This window comes from Rhinopithecus bieti, unplaced genomic scaffold (assembly GCF_001698545.2).
Source record: "Rhinopithecus bieti isolate Rb0 unplaced genomic scaffold, ASM169854v2 scaffold_30965, whole genome shotgun sequence".
NCBI classification, from domain to species: Eukaryota; Metazoa; Chordata; class Mammalia; order Primates; family Cercopithecidae; genus Rhinopithecus; species Rhinopithecus bieti.
In genome coordinates this window covers 101,899-125,127 of record NW_016813425.1, presented here as the reverse complement: position 1 = coordinate 125,127, position 23,229 = coordinate 101,899, and the positions used below count along the sequence as shown (strand labels likewise).

Sequence of the window (23,229 nt, the reverse complement as noted above, 5' to 3'; positions counted from 1 at the left end):
AAAAAAAAAAAAAAAAAAAAAAAGGACAAAACCTAGAACAGAGCAGCCATTCAATAAACAGAATGAATGAATGAATGAATGGCTGTCATTTCCTCATGACAGATGGTATTATAAACAACTTAAGCCACCTGTGAATCTAGGAGAGTTCAATGAGGTATGGTTTCAAATTCCAATCATAGAACCTAGTTTTTCAACACCAATGTAATTATCAAACTTTTAGATCAAGTCAATCTGAGGTGAGAGTAGCTCCCTCAGGGGTAAGAACCCCTAAACAGGTAGATAACAAAGATCTTTCTTTTTTCTCTTCTTTCTTTTTGATTTACTCATTTCCTTTTTTCTTTCAGTAATGTTTCCCCATAGTTTGATCAAAAAACTTTGTTTTCACAATATGAACATCAAGAATCTGCTTCTCATTTTACTTTCTGGTGAGGTCATATTAATTACATGTGGAAAACAAAAGCTAAACAAACACACACACACCCCTCACACACTGGCTCTAGTGAGAAAACATTTCTACTGATTAAGTCAGGCATGTTTAGCCTCATTTTCATTTTTTATACCAAAGGTGCTCTTGATTTTGTTGTTATCAAATGACAGAGGACCTTCCCATTGAAAATGTTCTCTCTCATCTGACAAGAACAAGATTTCCCAGTGCCTCAGGATCCTGGAAATAGGTTTTATGTGGGCCTGTCTGTATTCAGAGATTTGAGGAGAAAATTGTTTAGGTTTCAAAATATTCAAGGATAGCATAACATGTGCTTTCAATAAACACAAATCAAGAGAGAAAAAATGATGAAATTAACTGAATGAATTTAGACATATCTTCTATTTTAGCTATTTATTTATTTAATTAATTTATTTATTTATTTAAGAGATGGGGGTCTTGCTATGTTGCCCAGGCTGGTCTTAAACTCCTAGACTCAAGCAATCCTTCTGCCTCGGCCTTCTGAGTAGCTGGGACTACAGGCACAAACCACTAAGCCTGGTGATGTTATATACCTCTTATTTATTTATTTATTTATTTATTCATTCATTTATTTTGAGATGGAGTTTCACTCTTCTCACCCAGGATGAAGTACAATGGTGTGATCTCGGCTCACTGCTACCTCCACCTGCTGGGTTTGAGTGATTCTCCTGCCTCAGCCTACCGAGTAGCTGGGATTACAAGTGTGCGCCACCACACCCAGCTAATTTTGTATTTTTAGTGGAGACAGGGTTTCACTATGTTGGTCAGGCTGGACTCGAACGCCTGACCTCAGGTGATCCGCCCACCTTGGCCTCCCAAAGTGCTGGGATTACAGGCGTGAACCATCACACCCAGCCCATGTTATATACTTCTAAACCTAAACTTATACACATGAGCTAATTAAAATACATAAACATGTAAATGTTTATATTTAAAACCATTCTTGTTCCAAGTTGCAATGCAAAGATTCATAAATGAAATCTCACTGCATTAACTTTAAAAAGAGCAGTAAACAGACCTCTGTTCCAATGAATTCTCAGGTTTAAATTCAGAGTGACCATAAGAGAGTACCTATGAGTACCTGTACCTTAAAAGCCAAGAGGCGCATATAGCAGAAAGAAGACTAAATCATGCTTTAACAAGAATAGCAACACCAAAGTTTAAAAGCCAGAGTTACATTAAGTAGTGCCTTAAACATTTTTGAAACAGTTGCCCTAAAGAAATGTAAACGTCACTATTAAGAACTGCAACTGGATTAACTTTCAAATGTGTAAGCCTATCATGTTCCAATTCCCTTTATGAAGAAGTTGAATTGGTGTTTATTCGTGAGCCTCCTGAGAAATCTGAATTCTTATAAGCAATCCACAAAGTTCACATTTTTCTTTTCATAATGGTGCAGTTTAGATCGACCCACTTACCTTTCGTGTATAAGAATTCCAGAAAGAGGAGTTAATAGAGACTCTAATAAGATTCCTAGTAAAATACAGTAGGCACAACCAGAAACAAGGGTCATTTACGGGGAAAAAAAATTGAAGTCTTGGGTGATAGTCTTTAATTGGTACAGGAAGAAGTTGGGTATAGTAGGAGGGGGGATTTAAGTAACCTTTGTTTCAAGAGAAAATTTAATGAATTAGGAAGCTTCAAACATTTTAGTTTCCTCAGTTGCTTTTATAAATTCATTCATTTACTGCATATCTTAACTGTCTTATGCAGCAAGTAACATTCTTTGTTCATTCTAAGGCTCTCTCTCTCCTGCCATGTCTCAGGTATATGCTCCTGAGATAAAAGACTTTCTTTGACCAGCATCGCTCAACTGTTATGCAACACACCTATCACTGAGATCTGTACTTCCAGCGAGGATTCTGCAGGTAAAGCTCACTTACTTGGTGTTGTAATAATGGATCCCTGTCTATTTTATGCTAGTTTTCCTATTCCCCAGGGAGTAGCCTATTCCAACTTTCACTTCTTAGTTTTTGTGATAATAGTAAGTCAATATAATAAGGCCAACTTCTGCCAAGTATCTTTCAACTATGAAAAATGTAACTGCTTGTATATGGGAAAACTTGAATATACTTTATTTCTTCAACTTTGATATACATTTAGTTCTTTTAAACACCAGCTAACTCATTATTTCAAATTAAAAACAACTAATAAAATACTAATCTTGGAAAAAAAGAAAAGCAAAGTTTGGGAGAAAGCCATCCATGGACAAAGCTGAAGAATTAAACCTAAAAAAAATTTTTTTTTTTTTGAGACAGAGTCTCGCTCTGTCGCCCAGGTTGGAGTGCAGTGGCCGGATCTCAGCTCACTGCAAGCTCCGCCTCCCGGATTCAGGCCATTCTCCTGCCTCAGCCTCCCGAGTAGCTGGGACTACGGGCGCCTGCCACCTCACCCGGCTAGGTTTTGTATTTTTTTAGTAGAGACGGGGTTTCACCGTTTTGGCCAGGATGGTCTTGATCTCCTGACCTCATGATCCGCCCGTCTCGGCCTCCCAAAGTGCTGGGATTACAGGCTTGAGCCACCGCGCCTGGCCTAAAAAAATTTTTATAATAAAAGGTTATGAAAGAGCATTAAAAAAACCATTTACAGCTGAAAGGGAAGGAAAAAAAATAGGAAAATCTCCAGAAATTCTAGTAAAATAAATTCCTCTATTCTAAAAACCAAAGGACACTGGCAATTATTTCCATTTCTAGACATTCTGCTACAACAGTAAAGCATTAATATCTGCTAAGTTAGTTCTGTAAGAGATAAGATCAATAAAAATGGATGTTGTGTATGTAAGTATATGTTTATCCTCCAATTAAACGTCTTCTAAAAAGTTTGAATATTGTTAGTATTCACTTATCAAAGAATTATCTACATAAATGTCACTAAATGTCCCCAAAATGCATTTTTAACAAAGGAAATTCACATTGTGTGAACCAATAAATGGCAATTTTTACCTGCAGACTATACACACAGAACTATAAATTCTTATCAAAATAATTTCTAGGATCATACTGTATAGGCTCAAATTAAGAAATCAAAGTAAGAAATAGTCCATGACTTCTTATGTGGCAAATACACAGATGTGTTTTTTTGTTTGTTTGTTGTTTTGAGACAGAGTCTCACTCCACTGCCCAGGCTGGACAGTGCAGTGGTGCAATCATAACTCACTGCAGCCTCAAACTCCTGGGCTCAGGCAATCCTCCCACCTCAGCCTCCAGAGTAGCTGGGATGAGCGCATACCACCACGCCCTGCTAATTTTTAAAATTCTTTTGTAGAGACAGGGTCTCACTCTATTGCCCAGACTGGTCTCAAAGTCCTGGCCTCAAGCAACCCTCATGCCTAGACCTCCCAAAGTGCTGGCATTACAGGTGGGAGCCATCACACCTGGCCTAAGATCTAATTTCTAAAGATGCAGTTTTCTATTCTCAACCAGAATTCCTGACTCCGCTCCTCTCATCCCCCTACAGACACACAGAGTAAGGTTTAATGCCAGTCCCCTGCTGTGAGCAGGCACCAAGGACACAGGGAATGAAGCCATTGAGGCTGGTTGGAGGGAAAGTTCAATGAACATGAATGAGACAATGGTACATCTAACTTAATTTCTCTGTTTCATGCCAATAGTAGCATGCCTTTTTCCCCCTACTTTTACCCGTTATCTCCTTTGTCTTCACAGGAACCCCAGAGTTTGGCAATTTAGTATTATTCCCACTTCAAAGACTAAAACCTGAGATATGAATTTAATAAAGCTTCTTGCTCTGATCACTGAGTTTGCAAATGGCACAACGATGGTTCCTTCCCCACATCCTCTCCAGCTTCAACCCCAAACGTTTTCATAATTTCAAATTTTCAGCTAATAATCTAGACAAGTTAACCCTACAGCATCTGCTTCCCTATCAACTTGTAAAGGAATCACTGTTTCTATCAGAAGTCCTAAGTAGCATTAGGACATGCCAGAGAAATGTTACGACGACAGCATCTTAGTGGTCCCCAACACTTTGAGAAGTCTTAGTGTCATTTCAGCAGTCACTTCCAACCTTTTCCCTGTCATGACACAAACAGAGCATGATGATATGTGTACAGCCCACTGGGGTGAGCAGATGGAGCTGCTCAAGGCCAGGGCTGACCAGCCAGGAGGCACCAGCAGCTTCTGCCCAGCCCCTCTGGGGACAGAGGGACGAGGCACTCAGCACTCTCATAACCTGCGTGTTGTGCTGCAGAGGCTCACCAGCAGGCCTTGCACATTAGCATACTCAATGAGTTTTATAGTTCTAAAACCCACCAGAGATTCCCAGTGTGCCAGACAAAAGAGCTGTAAACAAAAGAAGTAATAAAAAAGTGACAATGTAAACCTCAAGGTCTATTTCTTACAGATGATGGGGAGTTTTCTTTTGCTAACACTGACTTTGGACAAGTCTACTGGGTGCCCTGTAGAAGGTGTGAATATACTACACCCCGGATCTACTAGGTATCATGGTAGGAGTTTCCCTCAATTACCAACAGAGAATGTATTTAATAGTTTACTACTGCAAATCTACCAATGCTACAAGAAAAACTCTAAAAAGCTCCAAAAAAAAAAGACTATATAAAGTCTTCTCATATATTAAAAATTATAGCTTGTTTTAGTAGCCAGGACTTAAAGTAAGACTTGAGATTTTTTTCCTTGGTATTGCTACTTTTTAAAGGAAAAACAAAGAATATATCTAAAATCTCCATACCTTAATTGGATAAACACATTATTTAATATCACATATATTCCAGTACCTAAGTAGCTCTTTTTAAAGTCAGAAAACTAAAATCATGAGTCTCTTCCAACAACACAATATATTCAGTCAATTACTTTGAAGGCCTAGGGTAGCAGAGTTTACAAAACTCACTTTACTTCATATTATAATTACATGGGAAACTGATTTGGACAATTTCCGTGGACAATTTATACTCCAGAAAGGATAGGAATATCACATTATTCCAGTACCTAAGTGGCTAGCTTAGGATACGTGATATCCCTATCCTTTCTCCTCCTTTTCTTTTCTTTCTAGCTCTTGGTTTTACTATTTTATGTATCAAACATTTTCATTTGGGAAAAAACTAGTGCTTTAATCAGAGCTAAAAGCACAGAATTAACAGTCCATTAAAATGCACAAGACTGAATGTGAATGTATCTGTTTATTTAGAACTTTTGGTGTGTAAAATTTCAAATAAAATTATCTATCCAATTGCTTCAGTTTAAAACTTAAATCATTTTCCATTCTCTTTTAGGAAAACTGTAGCACAAATTAACAGAGAGTAGTGAAACATTGAAAACATACTTTAGAAAACTCTTAGATTAGTAAGTATAGGATGTAATTGTGGGTAACAAAAGCCAACAAGAATGAAATACAGACATTTATGTTTGCATGCATCATAAAGACAACAAAACAATGTTTTACTAGAGATTAATATAAACATGTAAGTAGGAAAATCCTCCCTTTATTTTACTCCAAATTTTCTTCTATATTCAGCAGTTAAAATTTTACTTTTCAAAATTATATGATAGCTGTTAATACAAATATCTCACTTCTTAACATATACTTTCATTCTATGATACAGTTTAGGTATTGATGCACTTAAAAATGGAACAATTTAATGCCAAAACCTGAGTTGCTTCAATATAACTAGAGAAGACTTAAAGCTAGCACTGTATCATATCGAATTGCAGCATACATACTGTATTGCCCCGTGCTAGTCTGATATATGCTAGTTGGTACTGCCATGGTAGCAATGTTAGGCGGTGTTCCTTCTTCCTCTGATTTTTCTTCTTCAATCTTGGGAACACCAGGCACATCAGAGGACAGTTCATTCAGTATTTTCCTAAAATATAATTTAACAATGTAAGTCACTAAGATACATGAATGACTCTTAAAACATAAAAGCTATAAAGGAAGAATTGATTTGATGAATAAGTAGTCTACCATTTTGGAAAAAGTATCTTTACAGTAGGAAACTTGGTTAACTTACCTATAAGAGGGTCTTCGTGAAAGGATTTCTCTACGTTTATGAGAATCAATTACACCTTCTGATTCTGCAGATTCATCTGTCTCTGCAATTGTTGCTACCTATAATATAAGATTTTCTGAAATGTATCATAAAATATATGTTCTTTTCCCTCATTCAAAAAATTAAGGGTAAGAGTCTGCGTGTGCAGCACTGAGCCAGGCACTGTGGAAGCAACCGAGCAATACAACACAGTGAATCTGCACTAAAGGAGTCTGGGTCAAGAAAGGAAGCGCAGACACAAACATTTCAGTTATAAAACAAATGTGTGTGGAAAGGAATGATACGGGTACTATATACTACAGAAATACAAGGGAAAGAGCGGTTGGGATGTCAAATGAGGCATTGCAGCAAAGAACAAAATGTAAAATACCCAAGACCTAAGCTCTCAACCTGAAAGTGCTCCTACGGATCCAGGAGGGAGCCAGCGAGGGGCCAAGGCAGAAGAGAGCTCCTGGATCACACTGCTGTCTCCACTCTCTCACAGCTGGCACTGGCGTGAGCTGGGTCTTCACATTAGCCATCAGATAGGACCAAGACAGAATACTTAAGTAGATAAGTAAGTCAGTAAACAAGCCTGGGTAAAATTAGGATTTCTATTACAAGGAGTAAGTTAGGGTTTGGTGGTGGTAGGTCTTGAAGATCCAAATAATTTCTCCTTAAGAGAAAGATCAGAGTTTTAAGCATGATTTCATTTTTCAAGTCAAGTAATAATATAGTGATATGATTATTAAAGAAGTCAGAAAACTAAAACAATGAATCGCTTCAACAACATGACCGCTTTCGATATATTCAGTCAATTATTAATACTTTGAGGGCCTAGGGTAGCAGAGTTTACAAAACTCACTTCATATTGTAAGTACATGGGAAACTGATTTGGATAAAATCAAAAGAGCTTATTAAAATATCAACAATGCAAGCAAGAATATATACTTCCCAAAGTACACGGAGGTGTATATTCACCTTCACATATGACTCTGCATCTTTGCTCATGAACGCCCCACACATAAGCACACACATTCAATCAACAGAACTTACTGAAAAAAATGTTGTTGCCTCAGATAATCATATATCACCACCAAATATTAAGTATTTATCACTTTACACCAGGCTCTCACACATCTGTCATAGAATCATAACAACTCCCTTAGGTGAGGTAGGCTATTAATTTATCTATTTTAGAAAAGGTGAAAATTAAAGTTCATGCAGAGGGATTACGTATTCTAGGACAAGATCCACTGGCACCTCTTTCTACAAGGACAATTAAATCATTCACTTAACAAAATCCAAACAAAGCCTACTGAATATAAGAGAATACTTTCTTTCAGCTGGGTGCTCTGGCTCACACCTGTAATCCAGCACTTTGGAAGACTGAGGCAAGAGGATCACTTGAGGCCAGGGGCTCAACACCAACCTGGGTAACATACTGAGAATTCTGTCTCTATTAAATAATAAAAATAATAGACAATACTTTCTTCCAATACCAGCCAGGTTAAAACTAAGTACAAATATGTGGACCCCAATAAAAGGCATAAAACAAAGAAGAGGTTGGAAAGACTTTCTTGTTTTATAAATTAGTGTCAGAAAGAGTTAGAAACTCTTGGAATCAGGGGCCATCACAGGAAAAAAAGATAATGATGAGAATTATTCTTACACTTTTGGGCAATACAGGAGAAGATACCCATGCCACAAAGATAATCAAGCTTTTAACATATGTGAATTTGTCACGTCAGGTATCTTGTTGCCACTCTCATCGTTCTCCTGTGATAAACGACTTGAACAGGCGGGAAAGGACTACACTATGTATATGTGTCTCCCTTTTCCTCACAGATTTTTTTTTTATCAATTAGGTTCAGATAATTTCAGCATTTAAAGGATAATAACTGACCTTAAAAAGGAACAGAAATAAATTCAGTAATTAAGATGCATACTTTAAAAAAATGCATACTTAACAATTTACATCTATTGATGGAAAAAATGTTTTACCTTCAAGAAATGTTAAGGGTAAAATACATCTCTAGATCTCAACCACAATAATAATTGTATCTACAAAAGCCAAGGTTTAATCTGAGAGGGATACATCAATAAAATCATCTTACTAAGAATTATGTATACTGAATTTTAAATAAATTTGTATCTACCTACTAAGGTGATTATTCACGAAAACAGCATCAGTACTATAATCTTTATATTACTGTGTTTATCAGACATCTTCTCTGAAGAACCCTCAAAATATTTTTCAGCACCCTTGGGGAGCACCGCTAAATAAATCTGAGTTTGAACATAGAACAACAATGTGAAGAAGACATGAACTGCTCATCTGCAATTACTCAGTCCCCAAATTAAGAGCTGACAACAAAGCTGCAGCTCTGAAGTGAAACCTACGTACCTAGCAGGACACAGAGCGCCTTATGCAAGGAAAAGAGATTCCTCCAAATATCTAATAAAAAGATTTGCGCATAAAAGCTTCATAAAGAAAAATGATAAATGAATTAGTGAAAGAGGAAAAAAGTGGCTCAAGAAAGTAAAAGACAAACCATCCAGGAAGGAAGTTAAGCTGAACAGTGTGTATTTGTGGTGACTGAATAACCGATGGCTGTGGTGTCTGAATTACTCCCTGGACATGTATAGTATGGCCCGAAGGTAACTGCACTAGAATTACAGCTGGGGAGCCTCTGCCGGTGCCTGATGCAGCTACAGAAACCTGCCAAAACAATCACCATCGAGGATTAAAGTTGGATCTTTTTTGTTATTGTTTTTGCTTATTTTTAAGTAATACCACTCACTAATATGGCTGCCCTACTTCTCTTTATCCTGCTCCTGAGAAATGACAAACCAGCTAGGATACTTACCATCGGGAGGTGGTTACTGTCCTGGAACAGTCATTTTCTGATGTGACAGATATTAAGGAACACATGCTCCTTATCACTTTTGGTGCCCATCCTTCGGTGGCTAAGAATGTTCCAAGCACGAAGTTCTAAAGCAGTTAAACTACCTCACTACGACCTCACGACTACTAACAGTGAAGCCTTTCTTAGGCCAGCATATAAACTGTCCTCTCTAACTTCTTCAGAGAAATTGGAGATAGAACTTAAATACGGTTTTTTTTTTTTTTTTTTTTTTTTTTTGAGACAGAGTCTCGCTCTGCCGCCCAGGCTGGAGTGCAGTGGCATGATCTTGGTTCCCTGCAAGCTCTGCCTCCTGGGTTCAAGCCATTATCCTGCCTCAGCCTCCTGAGTAGCTGGGATTACAGGCGCCCACCACCATGCTGGGCTGATTTTTTTTATTTTTAGTAGAGACAGGGTTTCACCGTGTTAGCCAGGATGGTCTCAATCTCCTGACCTTGTTATCTGCCCGCCTTGGTCTCCCAAAGTGCTGGGATTACAGGCATGAGCCACCACGCCTGGCCAGTGCATTATTTTTATTAAATCTGTGACATATGATATTCTAGTGTTACTCTAGATGTAAGCTGATGCTTTGTTTCTAGACTGATAAAAATCACAGTCACTGTTATGCCCTTATAACCACGAAAAAGGCATAGGCCAAAGAAATTCCAGGACCTTTCAAGCCCCTGGTGTCTCTGACCCAGAGAAAGCTCATGCCTTCAAGGCTGGTGAGGCCTCCGGACACTTTTCCTCTCCCTAGCTCAAGCATCCAGAGAGGCCAGAACTATCACTTAGCTTTCGGTAGAGATCAGTACAACAGCCATCTCTTCACTACTTCCCTGAGTTCCTTCAACAGAGATCCCTACTAGAAAGCACGATACTACCACTCCTCTAGACTCAAAACCTGCCAGGTTTTCTAATTAGTAAACAACTCTGTCCTATAGGCCCGCATAATTTCAGAAACTTTGACTCATTTTACTAAGATTCACTATTCATTATGACTTACTCAAGAGTCAAAGACCTTGGAAATAAGTCACCAGTGTCTATCATGTGCGGTAGTAGAACCATAGGATCTAAAACAATTTTTCAAGGAAGATTTTGTGTGTGACTTCACTTTGAAGAACACCAATGATTTCCAACTTATATTAATACCTGAAAAGAATTACTAAAAACTGGGTTTATAACAAATAACTAAGATTTATTTACAACATCATTCCCTTGGAAAACAAACTTCTCTGGCAATCCAAAAGTTAAAACATGTTTTATCCGTGTAAGAGAACCCAGGTGTTGAGCATTGTACTAGGTACACTAGTAGAAAGTAGAATAAAACTAGCACCTAAGAAACAATGGCACGCCGAATAGTATAGAACTAATTGCTCCACTTTAGAGGCCTTGAATATCATAGGAGTACAGAATAGAAAGATCAGTATGGGCCCAAACAGTAAGTGAGGGCTTTGTGTAGGTGCCAGAGCATGAGTGAAGGCTTGATCTAAACCCAGATAACAGTTGGACAGACAGTGAGAAACCAGGACAGAGGCAACCAATACGTAGCCTACAGGGAAAATTCAGCTCACCTACCCCCAGAGTATTATCGTCCAGTTTAGATTCCGGGGAAAAGAAAAACATCATCCCATTATGGAACCAGTAGATTTAACAACTACAAGTTTTAAAACATTGGATTTATTCTACAAATGTTTCCAGCACAAAAGGCAACTCTGTATGAATTATAAAAAGGCAACCACCTCTATGGTGACTAACTCCCAAAAGATAACTCTTTCTCCTCACAACTAATTCTCAAATATTTTAGTCTCAGGGCATCTTTACACTCTTAAAAATTACTGATGACCTCAAAGAGCTTTTGTTTCTGTGATTTATATTCAGTAGAGGGCTAGTAAACACTTAATAACTAGATCTTAAGGAGGAGGAACACTGATTTGTGGTGTTTGCTCATTTCTGTGATGTAAATACTCCTACTATGGCTGATTTCAAGCTGCCAATGGATGACATTGAACACAAAGCCGAATAAAGATTATACAATTGGTTTTCACTGGTACAAGCCAGCTGTGCACACCACTGGTTATATCTGTTGATATTTAACATATTGGAAATTAAAACAGAAATTTAAAAAATACTTAGTAACTCATTTTAAAATAATAAATATATGCTACCATAAATAACATTTTATGAAAAATGATTACATTTTCAAAAAAATGAGAAAAGTAGCACTGTTTTACATTTTTACAAATTATTTTAAGGTCAGATTTAACTGAAGACAGCTAGATTCTCATATCTACTTCTACACTGAATCTGATGCAATATGTTGCTTTAGTTGGCATGTGAAGAAAATCTGGGCCTCACACAGACTCATGTTAGAAAAAGGGAGGAATATTATAATAGCTGCTGTAGAAAATCATGGATATTCTTCATCGATATACCAAAACTTGACAACTGGTTGTCTCTTAAGGGTTAATCGCAACGTACAATCTGAGACTGTATCAGTTACATTAAAATCCATGGATCTGTCTTGTACTTTGGATGAATCTTTTACCCACATAAGATTTTGTAACATCCTGAAGTATTCATTTGGAAAATACTGGCTCACTGAGTTCAGGAGATCTTCCAAATGTGGACGCATTTCATGACACACTATTATAAATCACATTTCATTCAAGTATAACCAGTTTGATCAGAAAACTATGAATATTGTCAAGCTCACAATGGCAGATGCAGATTTTCCAAAATTCAAAGTTTTGCCTTAAAAGCTTGTGACAATAAACACCATGAGTTGTTTCCCTTGAACTGACAAGCTCACTTCATTTGTTTTGAGGAAATGTCTTCAAGTTTGAATAGCCATCATTTGGCAATTAGTCATTCTTTTGAAGAAAAGATGTTCTGTGGAAAACAGGCAGCTAATTCATCTTGGCACTCAAATAACACACGTGCTTTTCCTCAAGAACACCATGGGTCTTCAGGATGCAGCAGGGGTGCTTTCTGCAGCTGTCCCACTTCAGGACACAGAATATCAAAACAGCATGTACTCAGAGTCAGGGTTTAACGCAATGGTAATTTTTACTGCCTCATCAAAGGTATTCTTAAGTAAAATTGACTTAAAAAAAAACTGCAAGTGGATAGCAGTAAAGAATATAGTGAATACTAATACAGTTTGTGTCACTGACTTAAGGTACCAACAATTTACCACTCCCCCCCCACCATTGTTTTTGCACCATCAGTGCAGATATCAAAACAGAGAAAAGAAAATAACATCTTAGCATTACTGTAAAAATGGTTTTGACCTAGCAAGCCTCATGAAAGTGTCTCAGAGTCACCCCCAGGGTTCTGCACACCATACTTTGAAAACAGTTATTCCACTCTAATGTAGCCCCTACCATCCTGGCTTTCAGCTTAAAGAACTGCTCAGACAGGCTGAGATTTCAGGTCCAATAGAGCAGCAGAGACAAAATAAACATATCCAGTAACCCTGACAAAGCCTGTATGTCAGAGACTGGCAAAATAGAAATTATACTTTATAATTACATAAAACAAAAGAAAAAAAAATAACACAAAGAGAAGACTTCATTGACCAGCTTCTATCCCATCAGTTCAGGAAATTGGGACATGATCTTTATTGCCAGATTCCGGACTGAGCTCTCTGGAGGACACAGTGCTCCACCACCACTTCTACCACCCACCATCATGTGCAGGGACAATCCACAGGTAAGTAAGGAGGTTAGAGTGACTTGATTTTCCTCTCTGTTCCTTTCCTTTTTAAAAAATGCAGTCACATAGCTGGGTGGTGGAAATTTCTGAAGATACCACATTTTCTCAAATCAAAATAATTTTCTTTTTAGAATTAAGGAGCTCCCAAAGATACCTTGTCAGATACCCAATGGCTCTCAAAGTTTTACTCTTTTTTCCAAATACATAGAATAAGGTATCTGAAGACAATGAACTTGAAACTATAGGGGGAAATCCAGGGGTCCTACAAGTATTCTCACAAACTAGACCTATGGGTTGAGATGGCAGGTGGTGTCCACATTCACTTTTTGTGGGGAAACGCCCAGCTTCAAAGAAATCAGATTATTCTGGAGAACAGAAAAACAATTCAACAAAGATTCATGGGCGTCTGATAGGCATAAATCATCCTTTACATTGCTTTAATCATCTTTCAAGTACAACTCTCAGAATTTTAATTAAACAATAGCTCTATCAAAAATGGCTAAGTCCTCACGCCTGTAATCCCAGCACTTCAGGAGGCCGAGGCAGGAGGATCACCTGAGGTCAGGAGTTCAAGACCAGCCTGACCAATATGGTGAAACCCCTCTACTAAAATACAAAATCAGCCAGGTGTGGTTGTGCACACCTGTAATCCCAGCTACTTGGGAGGCTGAGGCATGAGAATTTCTTGAACCCATGAGAATTTCTTGAACTCAGTTGCAGTGAGCTGAGATCATGCCACCGCACTCCAGCCTGGATGACAGAGCAAGACTCTGTCTCCAAAAAAAAAAAAAAAAAAGGCTTGGTTCAGAATACCTGATACAGAAAAAGAACTTGTACCTGGTAACATAAACCATATTCCGACAATTCTGGAGATGGGTTATACAGATTCTGTAACTACAAGGAAACTTCTATATGTCCAAACTCTAGGCAGACCAAAAGCTCACGAGACAATTTTTTCATTAAACTGCTAAAATAAAGGCTGAGACCCTGCACAAATGACACACCTGGAGGTAGAATTCAAATGTCTCCTTTTAAAAAAGAAAACCCTTAGATCTGGAGAATTATCATTCTACATTCTCACTGGTTTGGCCAAAACTTATAAGCAAGAGTGTCAAGCTTATAATTATACTGGTAGAGTTAATAGGTTAAACTCCACCATTATTATTCTTCAAAAAAATTCACATGGCTTCCTACCCTTAACATCTAAGCACTATTATTATACTGAGTGCGTAGGGCTATAGCTGAGTACATGGCTGCCTGTGAAGTAGGGTATGGTACACAGATGGCATGAAGGGAAGTAGGGCAGTGAAAGATCCAATAACATGCATGGTATCCCCAGAGACGAAATAGGTAAATAAAGAAGCATTTTTTTGATTTGTGCAAGGTGATGGATTCAGTTTTAGGGAGCCTAAGCCACTAAAATGGCAGGGCAACAGCAGGACCACCAGGTGGAAATGTTCCACAGGCAAGGAGAATTAGGAGACTGGTTATTGGATTAGAGACCAGATAAGAAATAAACATCTGAGGCTGGGTGCAGTGGCACACGCCTGTAATTCCAACACTTTGGGAGGCCAAGGCAGGCAGATCGATGGAGGTTAGGAGTTCAAGACCAGCCTAGCCAACATGGTGAAGCCCCATCTCTACTAAAAATACAAAAATTATCCAGGTGTGGTAGCATGCGCCTGTAATCCCAGCAACTGGGGAGGCTGAGGCATGAGAATTGCTTGAACCTGGAAGGTGGAAGTTGCAGTGAGCTGAGATCACACCACTGCACTTCAGCCTCGGCGACAGAGCGAGAGTCTGTCTCAAAAAAAAAAAAAAAGAAGAAGAAGAAGAAGATGAAGAAGGAGGCTGGGCATGGTGGCACACGCCTGTAATCCCAGCACTTTGGGAGGCTGAGGTGGACGGATCACTTGAGGTCAGGAGTTCAAGACCAGCCTGGCCAACATGGTGAAACCCCGTCTCTACCAAAAATATAAAAATTAGCCAGGTGTGGTGGCACATGCCTATAATCTCAGCTACTTGGGAGGCTAAGGCAGGAGAATCACTTGAACCCAGGAAGCAGAGGTTGTGGTGTGCCGAGATCGTGCCATTGCACTACAGCCTGGGTAACGGAGTGAGACTCAGTCTCAAAAAAAAAAAAAAAAAAAAAGAAGAAGATCCTTGTAATACAAACAAGGAAGAATCTACAAAGTATTATAATTACTTTATTCATAAGTAGGGTTCTAAAGAAGCCCTGGAAACAGAAAGGAATTAAAGTCTTTCCTAAAAGACACACAAGGAGACAAACCAAAGTTCGCTTGAACTAAAATATGCATATCACAGGCAGAAATAGAGAAATCTTTCTTATAAACATCAAAAAACACATCATATTTATGAATTAACCCTTCTATTTGCTGAATATCTATTGGGAGCTTGTCATGGGCTATTCTAGATAGTGGGAATACAGCAGTGAATGAGAATAAGTCGCTGCTCTCCCAGATCAGAAGACAGAAATAGATGAGGAAATAATTTGGGTGGTGCTCCACTCTTAAAAGAATAGTAAAGCAGAATAACGGATTTGAGAGTAACAAAGCAGGGGCTGGGGGTGGTGTGGGAAGAGGCTATTGGTTGTAGATAATTTCTCAGAGGAGGGAATGTTTGCACAAAAAGTCTAAATGAAGAGAAGGAAAAAGTGATACCAAGATCTATGAATAATTTATCACATTCTAATAACCAAGTAGGCCACTGCTCAAAAAACTAAAACATAAAATGGATGCTATTTTATATTTCACAATTTTTACCCCTCTTTTCATGAGGCTTTAAAAGTGTGTAGAAGGTACTTATAACAGACATCATTTACCTTTTCTTCCACATCCCTTGAAGAATAATCCTCTTCTATAGGACGCCTGAAACATAGATTATGCTGATGCCACCACATCCACCGAAAATCCCACTATAAACAGTACTTAATCTGAAGAAATAAGGTAAGATGATGCAATTGACAGCCTTACTTGGCTTTGCAATTAAAAAAAAAAAAAAACCCTAATAATGACACTTATAACTGGGAAAACCTCACAGTGTTGTAACACAGCATTTGATTAGCACCTAGTGGACTAGCTCTGACCCGTAGCTAGGTTCCCTCAAGATGGGGTTTATGATGTCATAGTATAGCTGCACACGTCACAGAGCTACTAGACCTGCATTCAAGACAATTAATAAAGGATTTTAAAATGTGAATTCACAATATAGCAGACTGCTCTATCAACTCTGCTCCTGAAAAATCAAATCTCTGTACTACCTAGTTTAAGGACTACAATAAAAATACACTAACAAGCTAAGCAAGAAGCTGAAAACTATCCTGATGTTTATGTTATTAAGACAGGATTCTCAACAGTCTGTTCTATGGGGGAAAAAGCATTTAAAAGAATATTTCAAATGTTTTAAAGCTGAAAATAATAATATTATAAATCAAATACCTGAATAAAGATGTAAAATATTCCACTTTAATTTTTTTTCTCCCCCCGCGATGGAGTCTTGCTCTGTCCCCCAGGATGGAGTGCAGTGGTGCTATCTCGGCTCACTGTAACCTCTGCCTCCTGGGTTCAAGCAATTCTCCTGCCTCAGCCACCTGAGTAGCTGGGATTACAGGCATGCGCCACCATGACCGGCTGATTTTTGTATTTTTAGTAAAGACAGGGTTTCACCATGTTGGCCAGCCTGGTCTTGAACTCCTGACCTCAGGTGATCCGCCCACCTTGGCCTCTGAAAGTGCTGGGATTACAGGTGTGAACTACCGTGCCCGGCCCACTTTAATTTTTTTTTTTTTTTTTTTAGACGGAGTCTCGCTCTGTTGCCCAGGCTGGAGTGCAGTGGCCAGATCTCAGCTCACTGCAAGCTCCGCCTCCCGGGTTTATGCCATTCTCCTGCCTCAGTCTCCCGAGTAGTAGAGATGGGGTTTCACCATGTTAGCCAGGATGGTCTCGATCTCCTGACCTCGTGATCCGCCCGTCTTAGCCTCCCAAAGTGCTGGGATTACAGGCTTGAGCCACCGCACCTGGCCGCTTTAATTTTTAAAAGTCATACTTGATTGTGCTGAGTAAGACAAACACTAAATGAAAAATGTAGTTGGTCTTCATTTTGGTTGTATTGAATGACTTCTTTCCCATTAAAGTGTTTTTTGTTTTTGGTTTGAGACAGAGTCTAGCTGTTGCTCAGGCTGAGGTTCAGTGGCACAATCTTGGCTCACTGCAACCTCCACCTCCTAGGCTCAAGCAATCCTCCTGCCTCACCCTCCCGAGTGGCTGGTGGCTGAGATTACAGATGCCCGCCACCACGCCCAGGTAATTTTTTTTTTTTTTTTTTTGATATGGACTCCTGTTCTGTTGCCCAGGCTGGAGTGCAGTGGTGTGATCTGGGCTCACCGCAACCTCCACCTCCTGGGTTGAAGCGATCCTCCTGTATCAGCCTCCAAGTAGCTGGGATTACAGGTGTCCATCACCACACCCAGTTAATTTTTGTAATTTTAGTAGAGACGGAGTTTCACCATGTTGGTCAGGCTGGTCTCGACTGCTGGCCTCAGGTAATCTACCCGCCTTGGCCTCCCAAAGTGCTGAGATTACAGGTGTGAGTCACTACATCTGGCCTAGGTGTTTTTCTTTGTTTTGTTTTTAAGATAGTGTGGCTAACAAATTGCAAAATCAATGTAGTTAAATTTTACCTTAAGAATATATGTTGAAAATATTTGTTAAAAAGAGATTAGCCGGCCGCGGCGCGGTGGCTTCAAGGCCTGTAAATCCGCAGCAACTTTGGGAGGCCGAGACGGGCGGATCAAAGGTCAAGGAAGATCGAGACCCATCTGGCTAACAATTGGTGGAAACAACGCGTCTTCTACTAAAAAAATACAAAAAACTGGCAGGGCGAGGTGGCGGGCGCCTGTTAAGTTTCCACCTACTCAGGAGGCTGAGGCAAGGAAGAATAGGGCGTTAAAAAACCCGGGAGGCGGAAGCTTGCAGTGAGCTTGAGATCCGGCCCTGCACTGCGAGCCTGGACGACAAGAAACGCGAGACTCCGTCTCAAAAAAAAAAAAAAAAAAAGAATTTAGCCAGTAAGCAGTATTATTTTCATATTTTTGCTTATGCCATTATCTTTCTAAAAAGAGATGTTTGTTTTGCCTCCATTCCTTTTTTTTTATGTAATGCGCATAAGCTGAAAATCCATAATCTAAATTAAAGGGGGAAAGAAAAGAAAAAGGAATCATTTGTTTCTGAATACATGTTTTAAAATGTAAATGGTTAAATTTTTGCATGTTTTTCCTAAAAAATTCACTTCTTTGAAAAGGCGCAAAGGCAACAATTAGAATTTTGGTCCTTCTTAATTTATGCCAGAAGAGTTTTAATGCTTATTTTTGATAATACTTTCAGTAACGCCTTTTCACTTAAATTAAAATTAGGGTTCTTTATCCTTTGAAAACAGTGCTTTAGCTAATCTTTTTTTTCTTCTGAGTTAATCCTTATGGTATCTTGGATTTCCTATTTATAGTATTTGTGGCATCATTTTATATTCTAATCAATATGAGATATGTTTCACTTATTATAATATATATATATTAAAGTACTATAAAAATGGACATGATCTTTATAGAAGTCAAACTCTTTTAGCTCTGGAAGGAACTTTTGGAAGTCAATCTCGTATTTGGTTTCAGTAAGAAGGAAACTGATCATAATTTGCTAGCCAAATGTATTTCAAAATAATAAACACACATAAAGAATTTGCAATTAAGATCCTAAGCCAAAAAAAGACTTCTTATGCAACAGACCTCATATAAGGGCAAACAGTAGATATTAAAATTGCTCTTAACAGTAATACGGATCATTTCTAATAATGAACAGGAAATGTTCATGCCAAAAGCTAGAAAACAGGGAATGAATGCCTACAAACCACTTATCAAAACTCTCATGTTAATCTTTATTTCTAACCTAAACCAACTCTTTATTGTAGTATCTATGAAACAGTCAAACTGCAATTTATATGAATTATTCTGATTATCATATTCCTTCTACCAATCACTTGGTATAAGTCTAACGAGTACTGACTTGACAAAAACCACCATAGAAAAATAGTACAGAAAAATAGTAACAAAAAAATGTGGTATATACCTACAATAAAATATTATTCAGCCTAAAAAACAAAGTCCTGTCACATGCTACAAAATGTTAACGACATTATGCTAAATATGTCAGTCACAAAAAGACAAAATACTGCATGATTCCACCTATAGGAGGTATCTAGTCAAATTCAGAGAAACAGAAAGTAGAATGGTGGTTACCAGTGGCTGAGGGAAAGGGGAAAAGAGGCAGTTGTTTAATGGGTGCTTAGTTCTAGATCTGCAAGATAAAAAAAGGTCTGGAGATCTGTTTCATGAAAATGTTACTTAACATCAGTGAACTGTGCACTTAAAAACTGCTAACATAGGCCAGGCGTGGTGGCTCATGCCTGTAATCCCAGCTCTTTAGAAGGCCAAAACGGGTGGATCGTGAGGTCAGGAGATCAAGACCATCCTGGCTAGCATGGTGAAACCCCATCTCTACTAAAAATACAAAAAATTACCTGGGGGTGGTGCCACATGCCTATAGTCCTAGCTACTCAGGAGGCTGAGGCAGGAGAATCGCTTGAACCCAGGAGGCGGAGCTTGCAGTGAGCCGAGATCGTGCCACTGCACTCCAGCCTAGGTGACAGAGCAAGACTCCATCTCAAAAAAAAATTTTTTTTAACGCTAACATGGTAAATTTTATATTAGGTATTTTTCCCACAATAAAAAATTTTAATAACTATAGCCCCAAATTTGATGGATATGATAATTAACTGGCTTTTTCCCAAGAAAACACTCATTAAATTGATTTTACTAAATTGCAATGAGACTGATGCTCATCATCTTAAATGATATAATTCTAAAACTCTGGACTCTCTTGTACTCCTGACCTGAGAATTATAGTGCAACAAATAAAATGGCTGTTGGTGCCAGGAATTATATGGAAACAATTCCTAATGCATCAAAATGAGTAAAATTTAAATTTTCTATGACTTCACACATCCAGGGTCAGAAGCTGAACTGGGATCTAAATTTGAAACTGTCTTCTCTGACACTGAATAATGGAGTAACAGAGTAACAGTATATATGTATCCATAGTACACACAGTGCAAACACACACACACACATATAAATTGTTATGAAGTACATATATATATATAGGGAGACAAGAGAGTATATATTCATTATCACTCTTAATCAACTATGGATTTTTCTAGGTAATGTTCTCTGAGATTGTCTGGTTAAACACTGAGTACCTATGCATTTCAGGTGATAAATGGTGGAGTGGTCAATGGACTCTAAACACAGACTGCCTGGGTTCAAATCTTGGCTCTGCCTTTCCTAGCTGTATGATCTGAAACAAGTGACTTAAACTCTCTGTGCCTTGTTTTCCTCGGCTGCAAATGGTTATGAAAACAGTACCTTTCTACAGAGTTGTGAAGATTTAGTCAATGTGTGTAAGGCACTTAGAACCGTGTCTGGCGGCCTGGCCCGATGGCTCATACCTGTAATCTCAGCACTTTGTGAGGCCGAGACAGGTGGATCACCTGAGTTCAGGAGTTTGAGACCAGCCTGGCTGACATGGTGAAACCCCATCTCTACTAAAAATACAAAATTAGCTGGGCGTGGTGGCATATGCCTGTAATCCCAGCTACTCAGGAGGCTGAGGCAGGAGAATCACATGAACCTGGAAGGCAGAGATAGTAGTGAGCCAGGATAACGCCATTGCACTCCAGCCTGGTCAACAAGAGTGAAACTCCATCTCAAAAACAGTGCCTAGCACATACCAAATATTCAATAAAAGCTCACTTTTGTTATTCTTATTATTATTGCTACATTTTACTCAAATAATTTGGTCAACAAAGTACAGCTTAGATAACATACATGTATATTAAACCCTTTGATTTTAAAGGATTAAATGTATAAAAATCGTCCCCAAAATGGAGGCAAGGAAAGAAGATTTACATAAAAGATGTCAAAATCAGAATTATTTTGACAAAGCATATGATACAGTTGGATGCTTGTCCCCTCCCAATCTCATGTTGAAATATAATCCTCAATGTTAGAGGTGGAGCCTAGTGGGAGGTGTTTGGGTCATGGTGAGTTCTCGCTCTAGTAGTTCTGAGAGCTGGTTGTTGAACAGTGTGGCACCTCCCCTCTCTCTTGCTCCCTCTCTCTCCATGTGATACCCTGGCTCCCCCTTCTCCAGCTGCCATGATTTGAAGCTTCCGGAGGTTTCCCTAGAAGCACATACTGGTGCCATGCTTCTTGTGCAGCCTGCAAAACCATGAGCCAAAACAAACTTCTTTTCTTTATACATTATCCAGCCTCAGGTATTTCTTTTCCTTTTATTTTATTTATTTACTTATTTTGAGATGGAGCCGCGCTCTGTGGCCCAGGCTGGAAAGCAGTGGTGCAATCTGGCTCACTGCAACTTCCGCCTTCAGGGCTCAAGTCGTTCTTCTGCCTCAGCCTCTGGAGTAGCTGGGATTACAGGCACCTGCCACTACACCCAGCTAATTTTTGTATTTTTTTTGTAGAGACGGGGTTTCACCATGTTGGCCAGGCTGGTCTCGAACTCCTGAGCTTAAAAAATCCACCCAACTCAGGCTCCCAAAGTGCTGGAATTACAGGCATGGGCCACTGTCCCAGCCCAGTACTCCTTTATAGCAATGCAAAGCAGACTAATTTAACACAGCCAGGCCAAATTGCATCTTTAAGTTGTTTTCAGTTCCAGTCCAATGGTCAGAGTACATAAATAGTAAAGTCTAAGAGTTTAGCTCCTTACAAAAATTATAATGCAGTTTGGTCTTACCATGAAATACGAAATAGTTACAAATTATATTGTAGATTTTTATGCCCAAAGTGGCCTGCAATGTTCTAAAATATCTAGGAGAAACCTAAAGTACCTAAATTAAGAAGCATAAAACATAACCATTTTAAGCAAGCTCCTGACATCCCGGAAGTTTGCTTATAAAACAACTATAAAAAATTAGTTTTCCTCCTCTATACCCTCTGGAGGCCTACTAAGCATAGTAGATTACAATGTTACAAGAAAACATAGTTACTTACAAAGGATTCCGAATACAATATATTTTAAAACCAGCATAAGCCACTTCAGCTTAAAGCCTAATTACTACCATTTTAATTTTAAGATCAAGGCAGGTCACTATGAGGATAAAAGCAAGCATTTATTGCACATTGACCAGATGCCAAACTCTGCTTGTGCTTCACACAAATCATCTCATTTAATCTATGAAATCAGTATTTTCCATGTTTTAGGTAAAGAAAGCAAGGATCAAATGATTAGTCTTAATACTTAAAACTGTATAAAATTAGTATCAACTTTAAAATATTAAAATATAGTATGAAAAATACCTTGAACACTAGTTTTAAGTAAACAAGCTAAATTTAATTCAAACCAAGTATACACACATAAATTAGGGCTCTTTTTGTTTATTTTGTTTTGAGATAGGTTCTTGCTGTGTCACCCAGGCTAGAGTGCAGTGGCATAATTTCGGCTCATTGTAGCCTCAACTTCCCAGGCTCAAGCAATCCTCCCACCTCAGCCTCCTGAGTAATTTGAACTACAAGTGCATGCCACCACACTCAACTAATTGTTGTTTTTTTTCTTTTTTTGAGACAGAGTTTCACTGTTGTCACCCAGGCTGGAGTGCAATGGTGTGATCTCAGCTCACTGTAACCTCCGCCTCCCGGGTTCAAGCGATTCTCCTGCCTCAGCCTCCTGAGTAGGTGGGATTACAGGTGCCCACCACCAAGCCTGGCTAATTTTTTGTATTTTTAGTAGAGATAGGGTTTTACCATGTTGTTGGCCAGGCTGGTCTCGAACTCCTGACCTCAGGTGATCTGCCTGCCTCAGCCTCCCAAAGTGCTGGGATTACACACGTGGGCCACTGCTCCTGGCCTAAGTTTTTGATTTTTCGTAGAGACATGGTCTCCCTATGTTGTCCAGGCTGGTCTTGAACTCCTGTGCTCAAGCGGTCCTGTCATCTCAGCCTCCCAAAGTGTTGGCATTACAGGCATGAGCCATCATACCTGGCCTCTTTTTATG

At 38.9% G+C, this 23,229-nt stretch overlaps 1 protein-coding gene across 24 annotated transcripts in view; it reads right to left on the bottom strand.

The window, feature by feature from the left end:
* Positions 1-23,229, bottom strand: part of CREM (cAMP responsive element modulator) — an 85,777-nt gene that overhangs the window by 25,984 nt on the left and 36,564 nt on the right. For 13 of the 24 annotated variants that reach the window (XM_017848405.1, XM_017848402.1, XM_017848408.1 and 10 more), the window contains 2 exons: positions 6,450-6,547; positions 6,160-6,302 (listed from right to left, as the gene is read on the bottom strand). In XM_017848405.1, the coding sequence (XP_017703894.1) occupies positions 6,160-6,302; positions 6,450-6,547 (241 nt within the window). Of the gene's footprint in view, positions 1-6,159; positions 6,303-6,449; positions 6,565-6,878; positions 6,972-9,337; positions 9,467-15,929; positions 16,041-23,229 lie in introns of those variants that run through there. The other 11 variants (XM_017848410.1, XM_017848411.1, XM_017848418.1 and 8 more) reach the window with 9 other exon arrangements.